The following is a 15961-nucleotide window of genomic DNA, read 5'->3' on the forward strand; positions in this document are numbered from 1 at the left end:
CAGACCTATTAAAAGAAAAAGTAAAACACTGCTTCATATAACATACCTGATTTATAATTTTCTAAATTGATCAAATTATTGGAATGAACATGTCATAATATTATATTTTACAAATATTTTTGTAAAATATAATGTACATGTATACATGGTTATCTGAAGTTATATATTTCAAAATATAGCATGACTTCTAAAGAGTAAAATAAACATAATTCACAGTAATTACATATCTGAACTGTTCAAAATAAATACTTTTCTTTTGTTTATTTATTTATTTTTTTTGTCCATTCCATTTTTGTGTTCACACAATGGCAAAAAGCATTAGCCTTATTTTCTTTAAATGAGTGCAGTCACAGAATAAAATGTTGAGCTAGATCCACTGCTGAGTTCAGAAGGAAGTGTATTTATGAAAATCACAGGGAGATGCAACCAATGATCACTATCACATGATAAAAAGAAAGAAAGAAGAAAAAAAAAATCTTTGGCCAGAGAATGGTCCTTGATGTCCACCTCGGTGCACAGCATTTGCCACATGTACATTAATGCTACAATCTTGTTTCATATGTGGCAATAATTCTTTGTTGTTCATTTAAAGTTATTCATGTATATGAGGAGTTTTTATTAGTCTACAGAAACAGCATGGAAAGATATCCCACAATATCCACATTGTGGAGGAAGGCAATCATCATGAATTTCCACTTATAGGACATTCTACATCAGGCTTGAGAATCTGATAACTTAGGAGGTATTCGGGATATGCCTAAAAAGTAAGAAAACCATAAATCATAGTTATTTGATAAATGCAGAGAATTTCAGTGAAATACCAACTGAGAATAAACTAACTTTTTACTGCCCAGTACTTTTGTTTATAGGAGCATATACTACATTATAGAAAAAATTAGAACAGTAACACTAATAAAAGAGGATGGATTATACATCCTATATATTCCATTTACAGGTGGATAATTCTGTATTTATCCAGCCATAATATATACTTGATAGGCTGGATTGGCATATCATATAACTGGCCATTGGCAACTAGCACAAGGACCTACTGATACTGATACAGTAAAAATTTAAATATTCATTTATTCAGATTAATTTTCTTAAGAAATGTTTATCAGTCATAGAGAGTCAGCAACCAGAAATTCAGGTTTTTAGGAGAGTGGTGCAAACAGCTTTATTCCTTTTGATCCCAATGAAAACAATACTGTGCACATCAAGTCTGACTGCAGCACTGGAAGCCTCATCATGTCTCCTGATGAAGTCACAGAGCAGGATATATAGGTTTGTGACACAGCAGCACTCTCAGTAACAAATATGCTAACTTCAGTTGCAGTAGTGTAGCTACCCTTTTTTGGGCCTGGAGGCAAAGAACATGTTCGGGCCCCTACTTAATGAAAATTGCAAAAACAGGAGACAGCCAAAGACGTCATGTAGGCAGGCAAGGCAATTGCCCCTGGGTCCGGGCCCTTTAGGGCCCCGGAGGCAATTGCCTTGCCTGCCTACATGGTAGCTACACCACTACTCATTTGATATTTTCTTAGGGTCATATGCAGTATATGCATACCAACACAGAACGTTAACATTTGAATAACACAACCTGAGGTTGATTCGAGGCATATGTTAAGTTGGTTAACTCAGCATTAGTGGTGTCTAAAATTCAGCAGAAATATGGCAGGTCACTAATAGTCCTTTCTTTTTAAATTTCTGTAAAATGTTTTGGGCGTTTTTGAATTCTGCTTAAACAGTGCCAAAATTTCATCTTTTCTTAATGGATTGCAGTGTATATTGTATGTACTTTAAAAGTTTTAAAAATTAATTAAAATTTTTAAAACATATAATAATAATTCTGTTTGAAAATTGCAAAAAAAAAATTCAGACAAAACAGAAACTTTAGTCTCTCAGCCTCTTCCATTTTACAGTTTAAAAGACTTAAGTGTGTGAAATTTCAAACATGCACAATATAATACATTTATTATTTATCATATTTCTGTTTCATGTCCATAAAAGACAACTGTTCTACAACATCATCAGGGTTGCGCACATAATGGCCGTCCGTGTTCAAAGGAAAAATATGCCGCCCCGGAACGTTGTAATCCCTCCCCCCAAATAAAATTTTTTTTGTAATAATATTTTATTGATATTAGAATTTATAAATGATATTTACATTTTTATTTTAATTCCTTATCACGCTTTATTCGTGCTACACATATTTGAACATGAAAAGGTAATATAAAATTAAGACGGCTTTGTGCAATAAATTTTATTGAAATTTGATATGTTTTAAATAATATCACTTTGTTTGAAAAAAAAATTAAGAAAACAGATATTAATAATAACCTTTATTTATAACTAAACATAATTACATGTATAAAGTTTAATTCATGTGTTATTACATATTTAACTTATAAAATAAATTGAAATAAAATGACTAGATATTAAACAAATTGAACTTTTCGGGCTTTCAGTTCTGAAATTTTTTTTTATCACATCGTGCATATCTAAACTTCCAGCTAAGTCGTGTTCTATCGAGACTAGTGCTAAATCATCCAATCTGTCTTGGGACATTGTACTACGAATATAATTTTTAATTACTTTTAATTTGGAATATGATCTTTCCCAGTAGCTACACTCACTGGCAATGTAAGAAGTATTCTTAGAGCAACCACTACGTTTGGTAAAGTGGTGCATAAATTGTTTTCAAAAATATACTCTAATACTTCTGTTACTCTCAAATCTGGTTTTGGAATATTTTTAAGTACTTTTAATTTGTCGGTCATGTCAATGGCATCGATATTCTTTTTGTTCTCGATATCGTCTGTTAATTCATTTTGCAAATCTTTACAACACTAGAATTTCTTGATTGGTTACATGATTTAAATTATGTATGTCATATAAAAAATTGAAATCATCACTATGTGTTCTTAATAAATTAAACCTCTCTTTATTTAATTGATCAAGCCAAGAATTTATATTCAATTTTGGATTTTGCATTGTTTTACATACTGCATTCAAATTATTTAATATTTCTTGCCAAATTACTATTGAACATATAAATTTAAATGATTTTAATTTAGAGGCTAAACATTTTGATTGGTGTAATGATATAATATCTTTATTCTTATCTTCCATTATTTCTAAAAGGGCATCATAAATTTTGCCAATTTCTTGTCTTAATGGCCTTATTGCATCTATACGACTTTCCCATCTTGTATCGCTTACTGGTTTTAAAAGTAATTTCGAAACATGTTTTTTCAAAATGTCCCAACGTCGCATGGATGAAGAAAAAAATATAAACAAATCTTGAACGGAGTTAAAAAAATCTACTGATTCAAAATTAATTTTGGAAGCATCATTAACCACCAAGTTGAGACTACGTGCAGTGCAGGGTACAAAAAAAGCATGGGGGTTGATATTTAAAATTTTTCTTTGCAAACCATTATATTTGCCCCTCATGTTAACTCTGTTGTCATAACCTTGCCCACGCATATCGTATATAAATAATATCAAGGCCTAATTCATTAAACTTATTTAAAAGCACTTAACCCTTCTCCTGTGGAATTAAATATATAATTTATAATAAACTTAATGCTGATAATATTTATTACATTTATTTTTTAATATTCTTATGTAATACACTGCACTTTATCATAAAACTATTAAATGCTAAATTTCAGTTCATTAACCTCTGTAAATTTTTTTTTGTTGTTGTTATTTTGGATTTTTAGGAGCATTAGCAACTAAGGCCATATTGCTCTGAGGCTATGCAGTGGTCATTCCCTGACCTTTCCGCATTCTCCGTATTTGGTGGTCATGGGCTCGAACCACGGTCTAATCAAGAAACGTGTGCTACGCACTGCTGCTCCTGCCCACCTGGCTAACCTCTGTAAATGATACTCGCTATAACGTAACTGAACAAAAGTTTTTAGTTGGTGGCGACTAGGTACGAACGAGTAATTCCCCTAAATTTGATCCAATTGTCTCAACGAATGCATCCCTATCGTTAAACAAGGAAATACTGTAAATGGGCTCTCAACAACTATTAATATATGAATGAAGAATCAACAAAGTTACAGGTTCACTATCTAATCATTTTTAAAAAGTTTACTGTGACAAGAATTTCTTTATTCAAATTATGCTTAGATTCTACGCCATTTCGGCTGCCCATGTTCATTGCACACTCGAACAGAGGGTTACTGCAGCCCTGAATATCATTAACTTTAGCCACTAGCACAAATACACTGGTCCCATTGCATAATATCTCTTTCCCGTTCCCCTGACAACAGCAATACCAACAATAGCTACTTCTCGTGGGACCAGTTTTCTGCCATTGGGGATTTCACTGTTACATAAGCAGAGGCTCAAATGCTGAGCTGAGGCTTGTTTTAATTCCTTTGAGAGCATCAAACCCTGTTCTTTGAATTCTCAATTATGTCTATCAGAAATGTTGAATTTGCACACACTCTCTGCATTGAAAACACACAACGGGACATGATACAATCCTTTGGCTGTATTTTCTCCCACTACAGATGCTTCCAAAACACATGTTGCAAGTACTGACAATAAAACTATGACTGGTGGGAGAATTGCTCTAAGCAGTTCCCCGACTTAGAGGCCAGAGCATTCCCACTATTTTGAGCTCTTTAATTTGAGACATGATTTTAGCTTATTATTATTATTATTAATATCCATATGATGCAAGGAAGCCTGAGGCTTACGCTGCACCAGGAAAAAAAAAGTTCCTGAGTAACCCTGCGAGAGAGAGTCAAAAGTAGAAGGGAATCACCAAGAAAGAGAAGAATGATGATATCCAGCTCAGGACCCTGGGTGTGCCAAGCCCATACTCACCAGATGTGAGCCCCCGGGGTTAATATTTAAATTAAAGATACGACACTAAACCAAGAGATATGCAAGTATAAAAAATAATGTTGCACCATTCCCAGGATATTCCAAAGCAAATAAGAATTGCATTACTATTTGTTGTTATTGTTGTTGTTTGTTATTTGGTTTTTAGGAGCATTAGCAACTAAGGCCATATTGCTCCAGGATATGTGGTGGTCATTCCCTGACCTTTCCGCATCCTCCATATTTGGTGGTTACGGGCTCGAACTCCGGTCTAATCAAGAAGCGTGTGCTACGCACTGCTGCTCCTTCCCACCTGGCTACAGAGGTGCCATTACTATTTGTAACAAAATGATAACAAAAACCAATAATAATAATTAAGTAATTATTTAAATAAAAAAGAGATATTTTCAAAAGCTGCTAATCTAGTTAGCAGCTTTTGAAAACGGCTCCCACTATGTAACCAGAACATGCCCAGTTTCAGTCTGTTTGTTTACTGGCACAGCTGCGACTAAGGCTATATTGCACCAAGACCATGCCATAAAAAGTATAAAAAATAAAAATTATAGTTAACTCCTTAAAGATTTAAGAGGTTACATCATCAAAAAATAAATGCTCAAAATTATATATAACCGTACAAATTAACATCTCATAATGTATTAGAAGACGTAATGCACAAGGCATAATTTCTTATGGGTTTAGATAATTAACTATATAATATCGGTATAGACACACCATAGTTTACCCATAAATTTGAACCACGTATGTAGTGTAAAGGCATCGTTTTAATTGTATCTCATATTGTGGGTGCCTTCACAATGAGATAGCTGGTATTGCACTATTTCAAATAAATAAAGCTTCTCTAGTCGACTATTGTTATTTATTTTCAGTGGATGACTTCGTCATCAGTGAGTTGGCAGGTACCAGGATACCTGCCCACTCATGATTACAAAGCCAACTAGCTTCGAAACGATCGTCTGGGTGGTGGTATCCACTGAAAATAAATAACAGTAGTCTTTCTCTGCTAGAGAAGCGTTATTTATTTGAAGTAGTGCAATACCAGCTATCATTGTGAAGGCACCCACAATATGAGATACAATTAAAATGATGCCTTTTACACTACATACGTAGCTGAAATTTAAGGTTAAACTATGGTGTATCTACACCAATATTATACGGTAAATTAATATCTGTAAAAACAGCTGACACATGGTCATTGTCTGAGAAAATTTAAAAGCATGTATAAAACTAAGTCAGATGGCTAAAAGTGGCAAAAAATAATATCAAGTACTAAGAAATTTGGCACAAAAATATATTGGATAGTTCACATGGTGTCCCAGAATTAGCACAGGAGGGGTTATCATCCCTCAACAGAAATGAATGTATAAGATGACAATGTCATATGACGGAAGCATGAACCATTTCCTCTTTATCATTCCTGTATAGACTAGAATGATCATTTTTTTTTTTTTTTTTTTAATTACAGGCTTAATCTATCTGGTATGATTTGTTAGTAGTCTGTCCATGCCACAAATTTTGCACAATGGGAATTTAGTGTGTTGCATATTATTTGCTTGCAGCTTGTATAGGAGAGTGACAAGTCAATTGAGGAGAAATGATATGGCTGCAGTATCAGCCAAATCATTTCTCCAAATGCCAATGTGGCTAAAAATCCAGCAGAATCAGATGTCAAATTCAAGTTCATAAAGAGAATTCATCATCTGCTAAACTAGAGGACCAAGTGGGTTGAATATCTTACTGCTGATAAAGCTTGTAACACACTCCACAATGTCATATCACTATGAAGAGTAAGATGATGTTGCAGGGATATAACAACTTATATTTCAGACTGCTTCAGTGCTAGCAGACTGCACAACAGAGGACAAATCCTTAATTCCTTTTGGCTCTGATATCAAACATAGTGCTCTTTGGCATATGCAAGTCTAAAGGTTTATGGGATTACGCATCTTCTAAACATCTCTCAAGCTTAGTTTTTAGCTTTTTCTGCTGAATAAGTCTTTATGTGAAAACTTGAGGAATTATTACAGTTTGAAAATGGAAGAAGGTTATCAAATTGTAGCAGTGTGCTTAATGATTTTGTAATAACTGAGAGCAAAGTGGAGGAGAAATTGTTGAAGTTAAACATAAGAAAGGCACCTGGGGTGGATGGGATCTATCCAGTTATTTTAAAGGAGGCGGCAAAGCAACTAAGCAAACCCTTAGCCATAATTATGAGAGCATCCTTGGACTCAGGGGAGGTTCCCACGGACTGGAGATGTGCAAATGTGTCCCCAATTCACAAAGGTGGATCGAAGGGTGACACGAGTAATTACAGACCAGTTAGTTTAACTTCTGTTCCGGGTAAAATAATGGAGTCACTGGTTAAAGATGCATTGCAGGATCATCTAGACAAGACTGCAGCAATAATTCAAACACAGCATGGGTTTGTTAAGGGAAAGTCTTGTCTGACAAATTTGATTGGTTATTATGATGTGGTCACAACTGGATGCAAAAAATAATTTTGATATCATATACTTGGATTTCAGGAAAGCTTTTGACACTGTTGCGCATGGAAGACTACTGTACAAATTGGAGCAGAATGGTATTAAGGGTAAGTTGCTACAATGGATAAAAGGATGGTTAAGTGGGAGAAGACAGAGGGTGGTAATCAATGGGTGCTGCTCTTCGTGGACTAATGTTATTAGTGGAGTCCCACAGGGTTCGGTGTTGGGTCCACTGTTGTTTTGTGTATTTATCAATGATATTGATGAAGGTATATCAGGCTTAATGTCGAAGTTTGCAGATGACACAAAGGTTGGCAGGGTTGTTAATGACAGTAATGGCAGTGTGCTACTGCAACAGGATCTAGATAATTTGGGCAGATGGGCTAAGAAGTGGCAACTGAAGTTCAACCTTGACAAATGCAAAGTACTGCATATGGGTAGAAGTAACCCCAGAGAAACGTACCAACTGTGTGGTACTACACTTAAGGTGGTAGAAAATGAAAAAGGCCTGGGAGTAATTGTGCAGTCAGATATGAAGTTTTCTGAGCAATGCAGACAGGCTGCTAGGGCAGGTCATGGGGTTTTGTCAATGATATATAGGAATTTTGCTAGCAGGGAAAAGGAGGTGATTGTCCCTCTGTATAAGGCAATGGTCAGGCCACGCCTTGAGTACTGCGTACAGGTCTGGAGGCCTCATTTTAGAAAGGATGTAGATTTGCTTGAGCATGTACAGAGAAGAGCAACACGATTGGTGAGGGGAATGAAGGGATTTTCTTACCAAGAGAGGCTTAAGTTCTGCAAATTGCAGTGGCTGGAGACTAGGCACCTGCGCGGTGATCTGATTGAGGTCTATAAGGCCTTGAATGGGTTGAGCATGCTGAATTCTGATGGGATCCTTCCACTTGTTCAGATTACGAACCTACGGGGACATAAGTTCAAATTAAGGAAGGACAGATGTAGAATAGATGTGCGGAAATTTGCCTTTAGCCAGCGGGTGGTTAATTGCTGGAACAAACTTCCATCTGTCGTTGTGGAAGTTGATAGGTTAAATAAATTTAAGGAGGAACTGGACAGGCATTTGGATGGAATGGTGTGATTTTTTTTTTTTTTTTTTTTGGCTGATACTGCATAAGCTCCTACACTTGCTTTCTTGCATCATGTGCCACTACTACTACTACTTTTTTGGCATTGCATGGTTCTGGAAGACCATTTCCAGATTAAAGGATGGAACTTCCCCTTAACGACAGAAGCATATATCATTTAATCACAGCTCTTCTCAACATCAGGGATCTACCTTTTGTCAATAAATTAAGGGGATTTATTGACAAAAGAAAGATATACACTCAGTGATCACAGAATAATTAGCATTAGCTAATTATTCTGTGATCACTGAGTGTATATCTATCTTTTGGTTTCACCAATTATTTCACCCATCTAGTCGCTCCAAACGTTTTTCAAGTTCTGCCTTGAATTTATTTAAGCTATCAACTTCTACAACAGAAGTAGATGGAAGTTTGTTCCAGCAATCAGCCACCCGCTGGCTAAAGACAAACTTCCGCACATATTTTCTACAACCGGTTTCCTCAATTTGAATTTATGCCCTCTCAGGCGATTATTCTGAGCAAGAGGAAGTTATTTGTTTGTTATTTGGTATTTTGGGAGCATTAGCAACTAAGGCCATATTGCTCTGGGATATGCGGTGGTCATTCCCTGACCTTTCCGTATCCTCCGTATTTGGTGGTGACGGGCTCGAACCCCAGTCTAATCAAGAAGCGTGTGCTACACACTGCTGCTCCTTCCAACCTGGCTATGGAGGTGCCAAGAGGAAGAATCCCATCAGCATTGAGCATGCTAAAACCATTCAAGGCTTTATACACCTCAATCAGATCACCTCGCAGGTGTCTAGTCTCCAGACACTGTAATTTGCAAAAACTTAAATCTTTCTTCATAAGAGCAACCCTTTGTTCCATTGACTAATCTTGTTGCCCTTCTCTGTACTAGCTCCAATAGCTCTACATTCTTCTTAAAATGAGGCCTCCAGACTTGTATACAGTATTCAAGGTGTGGCTTGACCATTGCCTTATACAAGGGGATAATCACCTCCTTATCCCTGCTAGAAAAATTCCTGTATATCACTGACAATACACCATGAGCTACTCTTGCAAACCATCTGCACTGCTCAGAAAACTTCATATCTGCCTGCACAATTACCCCCAGGTGATTTTCTTTCTCTACCACAGTTAGTGTAGTACAACACAGTTGATACGTTACTCTGAGGTTACTGCTTCCCATAAGTAGTACTTTACATTTGTCAATGTTAAACTTCATTTGCCACCTCTCTCAGCCCATCTGCTCAACTTTTCTAGATCCTGTTGCAGCAGTGTACTGTCATTAGTGTCATTAACAAACCCGCCAACCTTAGTATTGTCTGCAAACTTGGACATTAAGCCTGAAATACCATCATCAATATCATTTATAAATACAGAAAACAACAATGGACCAAACACTGAACCCTGAGGGACTCTACTAATAACATTAGTCCTCGAAAAGCAGTTCCGTTGATTACCACTCTGTCTTCACCCACTCAACCATCCCTTTATCCATAGCAGCAATTTGCCTTCAATGCCACATTACTCCAATTTGTGCAGCAGTATCAAAGGCCTTTCTAAGATCCAAATATATGATATCAAAGTTATTCTTTGCATCCAGTTCCTTTGTGACTACATCATAGTATCCAATCAAATTGGCCAGACAAGACTTCCCCTTAACAAACCCATGCTGTGTCCGAGCTATAACTGAAGTCTTCTATAGATGATCCTGCAATGCTTCTTTAACCAGTGCCTCCATTAATTTCCCTGGAACAGAAGTTAAACTAACAGGTCTGAAATTACCTGTGTCTCCCTTTGATCCTCCTTTGTGGATTGGGGTGACATTTTACTGTTTCAAAAGTTTACTGTTTCGGGATTACTGTTTCAAAAGTTCTGATGTCAACGTTTGATCAGGTCGTGTCAGTGAAATTATTCTTGCAGGAATGGAATCCTTTATTCCACACTCCACTTTAAAATCTCGTCCTTTATCTAAACCTTGGTTTTCCAATAAATGTGCTAAGGCTGTCCAAGAGAAGAATGTTGCATATCGTAATTGGCTTGTTTCTAATTCTTCAGTTTCATTTTCTGCCTACACCAAAGCTTGCAACAATTGTAAAGCAGTTATTAATCAGTCCAAACTAAAGTTTGGACTGATTAATAACAGGCTAAGAATAGAAAACTTGCTTCTTGCCCTAATGGTAGCCGAGCATTCTGGTCTCTTACCAAAGCTATTGGCCGCAATTTTTGCCCATCTCTGCTCCCACCTCTGGCCAAACCAGATGGTTCTGTTGTCACTTCAGCCAAGGATAAAGCTGACCTGCTAGCATCCCATTTTTCTTCCAGCTCATGTATTAATGATCTTGGTAAAACACCTCCCACCATTCCCAACATGCTCCATTCAATGCCTCCTGTGGTCTTCCGTCAAAAGGATATCAGAAGGATTTTGATGAATCTTGATGCTAAGCAAGCTCCAGGTCCCGATGGTATTTCTGCACTTGTTCTCAAAACCTGTGCTCCTGAACATACTCCTATTCTTTTCCGCCTTTTTTCACTTTCTTATTCCAAAGGTGTTTTTCCTTCTGCTTGGAAATTTGCTCATATCCAGCCAGTTCCTAAAAAGGGCGACAAATCTCTCCCATCCAATTATCGTCCCATTGCAATTACTTCTACTCTTTCTAAAGTAATGGAGAAATCAATTAACTGCCAACTCTTAAACTACCTAGAAACCTTCCGTCTGATCAACGATCGCCAGTATGGATTCCGACAGTGTCGATCCACTGGTGATATTCTGGCTTATGTTACCCATTTATGGACTAATTCAATGGAAAGGTTCAGTGAAACACAAGTAGTTGCTCTTGACATCTCAAAGGCTTTTGATCGTGTTTGGCATAAAGGTCTTCTAAACAAGCTTCCATCTTATGGTTTGCCAACTGTTTTTAGTAATTGTTTATCCAGTTTTCTCTCTGATCGCTCACTGAGGGTGATGGTAGATGGCTCTCTGTCTTCTAACTGCTCCGCTAATGCCGGTGTCCCCCAAGGTTCAGTTCTTTCCCCCACTCTTTTCCTCTTGTATATCAATGACCTTCTTCCATTGACTGGAAATCCTATCCATAGTTTTGTCGATGAGAGCACATTGCATTTAACTTTCCATTCTGAAAAACCTTGTCCTGCTCAATCAGCTTCAACTTCTCGAAAATCTGCTACCAATTCCTTAAATGCCGATCTTCAGGTAATTCTCCAGTGGGGCAAAGACAACTTAGTTGATTTCAACCCTTCTAAAACTCAGTCTTGTCTTATATCTCGCAAAAAGGATTCTTCTGATCCTATGCTTATCTTTAGTGACACTCCAATTTCTAGGCAAAATGATATATCTCTTTTGGGGATTACCGACTTCTAATCTCTCTTGGCACAAGCACATTACAAATATTGCTTCCTCTGCATCTAAAAAACTTGGTTTTCTCTTTCGCTCTTGCCGTTACTTTTCTTCCAAACAGCTACTCACTCTGTATAAATCGCAAATCCGCCCTGCCATGGAATATTGTTCCCACATTTGGGGTGGTGCCCCCAAAACCTCTCAGGCTTCTTGATTCCATTCAGAAGAGGGCAGTTAGATTAATTAATGATTCGTCTCTAACAGAGTCTCTCCACTGGCTTTCTCATAGACACACTGTTTCTGCTGCATGCCTCTTCTACAGATACTTCCATGGGCACTGTTCTTTTGAATTGGCTTCTATAATTCCAGCTCTCTCTTTCAAAACAGTCTGAACACGTGCCGCCACCAGCCAACATCCATTTACTGTCCAACTTCAAACCCACAGAACCAACTTTTCATCTTTCTCATTTATTCATTCAACTGCCGTTTTCTGGAACAACCTTCATATGTATTTCTTGAAAATTACAATCTACAGAAGTTCAAGTCCAATGTCAACAAATATCTTCTTTCATCTTCTCAACCTCCAACCCAAGCACGGTACTAAGTACTATAGGTTCTAATACCTCTCGTGTTTGGGGTTCACATAAAAAAAAAAAAAAAAAATTGGCCAGACAAGACTTCCCCTTAACAAACCCATGCTGTGTCCGAGCTATAACTGTAGTCTTCTCTAGATGATACTGCAACGCTTCTTTAACCAGTGCCTCCATTAATTTCCCTGGAACAGAAGTTAAACTAACAGGTCTGTATTACCTGTCTCCCCCTTTGATCCTCCTTTGTGGATTGGGGTGACATTTGCACATCTCCAGTCCATGGGTACTTCCCCTGAGTACAGGAAAACTCTCATAATTATGGCTAAGTGTTTGCTTACTTCCTTTGCTGCCTCCTTTAATATAACTGGATAGATTCCATCCATCCCAGGTGCCTTTCTTATGTTTATCTTCAACAATTTCTCCTCCTCTTTAATCTCAGTTATTACAAGATTATTTAGCTTACTGCTAGAGTTTAATACACCTCTGGCATTCCCCTCCCCGAATAACTCGTTATGTGTGAATGTAGATGCAAAATATTCATTTAGATTGTTAGCTAGCTGAGCAGGATCATCAACAGTTGAACCATCAATATCAAGTGGACCAATCTGATTCATCACTTCCTTCTAGAGTTTACATAAGTAAAGAACGCTTTGCTGTTTTTCTTTGCATCCTTTGCCAAAGATTTCTCGTAATATGCCTTTGCCTGACTACCTCCTGTGTGATTTATATGTATCCCATGCATTTTTCTTCTCTGCCACATGTCTAATTAGTTCATCTGACATCCATTTAAGCCTAAATCTTGAACAATATTTCTTAGTTGGTGTGAAAAGCCCAGTAGCTTTCAAGATTAATTCTTTGAATGCTTCCCATTTTGAATTTGCTGTTGGTAACATCATCAGTTGGTCCCACTGTATAGAATTTAAATACTGTCTCAGACCACCGTAGTCACCTTTACGAAAGCAAAAGTTCTTGCCAACAAAACATGCCCCATATTATGCAACCACTGTTACCTGCCTACGTGGGCACCATGCATGATGGGTCCATGGACTTGTGTTGCTTGTGCCACGCACAAAAGCAACACAAGTCTATGGATGTGTTATACCAGGTATTTAGACTCATCTGACCAGCACACTTGTTTTCAGTCTTCTAGTGTTCAACCAGCATATTGTTAACACCACAGAATTTGCCATCGTCAGTGATGAGCAGTGAGGAGAGGGTGTCTCTTGGGTTGTCCTGCTGTGGAACCCCATACATCTGAGTGTGCAGCACATTGTCATTTTGGATATTGTTCTTGAATTCCCCATATTGTATTGCAACATCAACTGTTGCACAAGATGAGTTGCCATTGAGCCTGTACAACTTCATTCATCACAAACATCCACCTTGCATAATCCTATACAGTTCTGTCGGTGGAATGTGGTCTGACCCATTCGACACTATTCTTTGTACACCTTAACACAGTGGGCCATGAGCAACCAACAAGACGTGCCATTTCCGATATGGAAGCACCTGACACATGATCTTCCCCACGATCATGCTCTTTTGAAACTCCACGATATCTTTACCATGTCCCACAACTGCTACTTTATCACTTTGACTTGCGCAACCAGATGCAAATTTCCAATGCTCTAGCGTATGAGGCTGTTTGGCTTTTCATACTATGAGATATGTGGTTTAGTCCTTTATGGATGGGGTGGTCACAATTCAGTGATCACTGAATGTAAGTTAAAAATATAACTCTTAACAATAATAAATTTTTATTGATTCACCCAAATTGAGTTCAAAGGTTGTTATCTATTGTATAATATCAGTTCCCTCAGAGATGCTGTATATATGAGGGAAACATGTGGAAACATGGAACTTCTCCTCCTCAATGATAATAAATTTAACAGAAATAAAAATTAAAATAACTTTGATCCTGTATAGGTTGCCAAAAAGAATAAATATTTTTCATTCATGAAGAAATTTTTAGAAAAGGGGAATAAGTGGCTGATACAGTCTATCCAATTATATTAAAAGTAATATGAGTAGCAAAAGACGAAATCAAACTTCCAGTTATAATAAGGGTGCCTGGATTTAGGGGAAGTCATTGATTGAAGATGTGCAAAATGTTTCTCTTATTCATAAAAGGTAATTCAAATGGTGATAACAACATACTTTTAAGTTTCACTCCTTTACCAAGGAAAATAATGGAATCAATAGTTAAAGAAGTTTGTTGTTTATTATTTGGTTTTTAGGAGCATTAGCAACTAAGACCATATTGCTCCGGGATATGCGGTGGTCATTCTCTGACCTTTCTGCATCCTCCGTATTTGGTGGTGATGGGCTCGAACTCTGGTCTAATCAAGAAGCGTGTGCTATGCACTGATGCTCCTTCCCACCTGGCTACGGAGGTGCCTAGTTAAAGTAGTAAAACAAGATCTTCCTCAAAGGAATGGAGCCATAAGGCAATCGCAACATGGATTTATTAAAGGGAGGGTATGTCTGACCAATCTAATTAGTTAATACGAGATTGTTACAAAGGAAATGAATGCAAAGAATAATCTTGGCATCATACACTTAGATTTCAGTAAAGTTTTTATATTGTTCAACGTGAAAGACTTTGTGGACATATCACAGCAGTGATATGTGCACAAATTGTGGGCAAGTTACTGCTCTTCATGAAATAATGTTATGGGCAAGGCCCCTCAGGGTCAGTGTTAAGGCTTCTTAACGTTTTTAATATTTACTGACAATACCGATGTGGGCATATCAAATTTAATATGCTAAGTTTTCTAATGATACAAAGATAGCAAACAACAGTAATCAAGGTATGCTAACCCAATAGGACTTGTATGAATTGAGGAAATGTATTGAAAAATGACAATTTAGGTTTAACATTGATAAATGTAAAGTATTCCATTTGGGTAGCGTAATTCCAGAATAACATACCATTTGAGTGGTGCCAGACTTGTTAGTAGAGAATGATGAACCTGGTGATAACTGTATGGTCTGACTTGAATTTATAAGCAGTGCAGGATAGGCTGCTATGACAATTCATACAGTTCTGTCAATGATATATAAGGATTTTTCCAACAAGGTCAAGGAAGTAATTACCCTGTTGTAGGCAAAGGTTAAGCCACATATTGAGTTCAACACTACAGATCCGGAGGCTTGATTTTAGGAAGGATGTCGATCTATTGGAATGGGTGTTGAAGAGAGTAATAAGATTGTCCTCTTTAAAGAAGCACAAAAGGGTACTCTCTCTCCCAAGAAAGACTTGATTTCTGCAAACTATAGCATTTGGAAACTAGCTACTGCAGTGAGACATGATTAAAATGTCTAAGATGGAGTGAGTAAATTAAATGCTGATGATATCATTACTCTTTTTCAGATGACTCATGTAAAGAGCATAAATTTAAACTCAAAATGAAACATAAATTTAAGGATAGAAATATGAAAATAAAGTGGATAATATTTATATATATATATTTTTTTAATGGTGATATTGTATAAAATTGCTTCCTTACATCATTCTAATAATACTAATAACTTGTGACAGATTACATAAAATGTTGGAAAGAC

At 37.0% G+C, this 15961-nt stretch overlaps 1 protein-coding gene across 2 annotated transcripts in view; it reads right to left on the reverse strand.

The window, feature by feature from the left end:
• Positions 1–288: 288 nt before the first annotated feature.
• Positions 289–15961, reverse strand: part of Tnks (tankyrase) — a 637218-nt gene continuing 621545 nt past the window's right edge. For both annotated transcript variants that reach the window (XM_090377953.1, XM_090377952.1), the window contains exon 28: positions 289–757. In XM_090377953.1, the coding sequence (XP_090234079.1) occupies positions 714–757 (44 nt within the window). In that variant the 3' untranslated portion in view covers positions 289–713. The remainder of the gene's footprint in view (positions 758–15961) is intronic.

Source organism: Mastigoproctus giganteus, chromosome 7 (assembly GCF_048544385.1).
Source record: "Mastigoproctus giganteus isolate SK-2022 chromosome 7, ASM4854438v1, whole genome shotgun sequence".
Taxonomy (NCBI): Eukaryota; Metazoa; Arthropoda; class Arachnida; order Uropygi; family Thelyphonidae; genus Mastigoproctus; species Mastigoproctus giganteus.